The sequence below is a fragment of the Antrostomus carolinensis genome, unplaced genomic scaffold (genome assembly GCF_000700745.2).
Source record: "Antrostomus carolinensis isolate BGI_N321 unplaced genomic scaffold, ASM70074v2 scaffold42471, whole genome shotgun sequence".
Taxonomy (NCBI): domain Eukaryota; kingdom Metazoa; phylum Chordata; class Aves; order Caprimulgiformes; family Caprimulgidae; genus Antrostomus; species Antrostomus carolinensis.
Window position 1 is genome coordinate 1 of NW_010292757.1, and position 689 is coordinate 689.

The 689-nt window shown below is 63.1% G+C and overlaps 1 protein-coding gene across 1 annotated transcript; it reads left to right on the forward strand.

The window, feature by feature from the left end:
• Positions 1 to 5: 5 nt before the first annotated feature.
• PRIM1 (DNA primase subunit 1) lies at positions 6 to 684 on the forward strand (the record flags this gene model as incomplete). The annotated part of the gene is made up of 5 exons (XM_029087244.1): positions 6 to 57; positions 165 to 255; positions 287 to 432; positions 518 to 587; positions 666 to 684. Coding segments are annotated over 5 exons (378 nt in total), but the record flags the coding sequence as incomplete, so codon positions are not given.
• Between the last annotated feature and the right edge of the window lie 5 nt (positions 685 to 689).

A 689-nucleotide genomic window follows, 5' to 3' on the forward strand; every position in this document is an offset into this window, starting at 1 on the left:
TGCACATCCTGGGCACCCCTGATGGCTGGGACAAGGTGCTGGCCCTCGTCCCGGAGGATATCCTTCCTGGAGTGGCTCTGCTGTGTCACTCAGCACTGTGCTGGGGGTCTGTGTGGGGGGAGCAGGGTTGACAGTGCCCACAATCAGCCTTGACCACTGGCCACAGCACCGTGAGCTGCTGCAGAGCGAGTTCCCCAAGAAGAGGGACTCGGTGCAGCGCTGGGAGCTGCTGAAGGGCAAGATGGAGCGAACGCGGGCGCGGGGCCGTGGATCTGCCCCGAGCGCCCCGTGCTTCGCAGACTGCCCCGAGCGCCCCGTGCTTTGCAGACTGGGAGATCATGCTGCAGTACTGCTTCCCCCGCCTCGACATCAACGTCAGCAAAGGTGTTGGGCACCTGCTGAAGAGCCCCTTCAGCGTCCACCCCAAAACAGGTGGGTCTGGTGGCCTTTAGGGCCAGCACCCCTTGGGGACCCCCAGGATCGGGCACCCTCAGCGGTGACTCCTTTTCTCTTGCAGGTCGCATTTCGGTGCCACTGGATCTGCAGAGGCTGGACCAGTTTGACCCATTCACTGTCCCCACCATCAGGTGTGTGAGCAGAGCTGGTGGCACAGGGGGTCCTGGCTATGCTGGCAGGCCCCCAAAATGTCCAACCATTTCCCACAGCTCCCTGTGCCACGAGCTGGATGC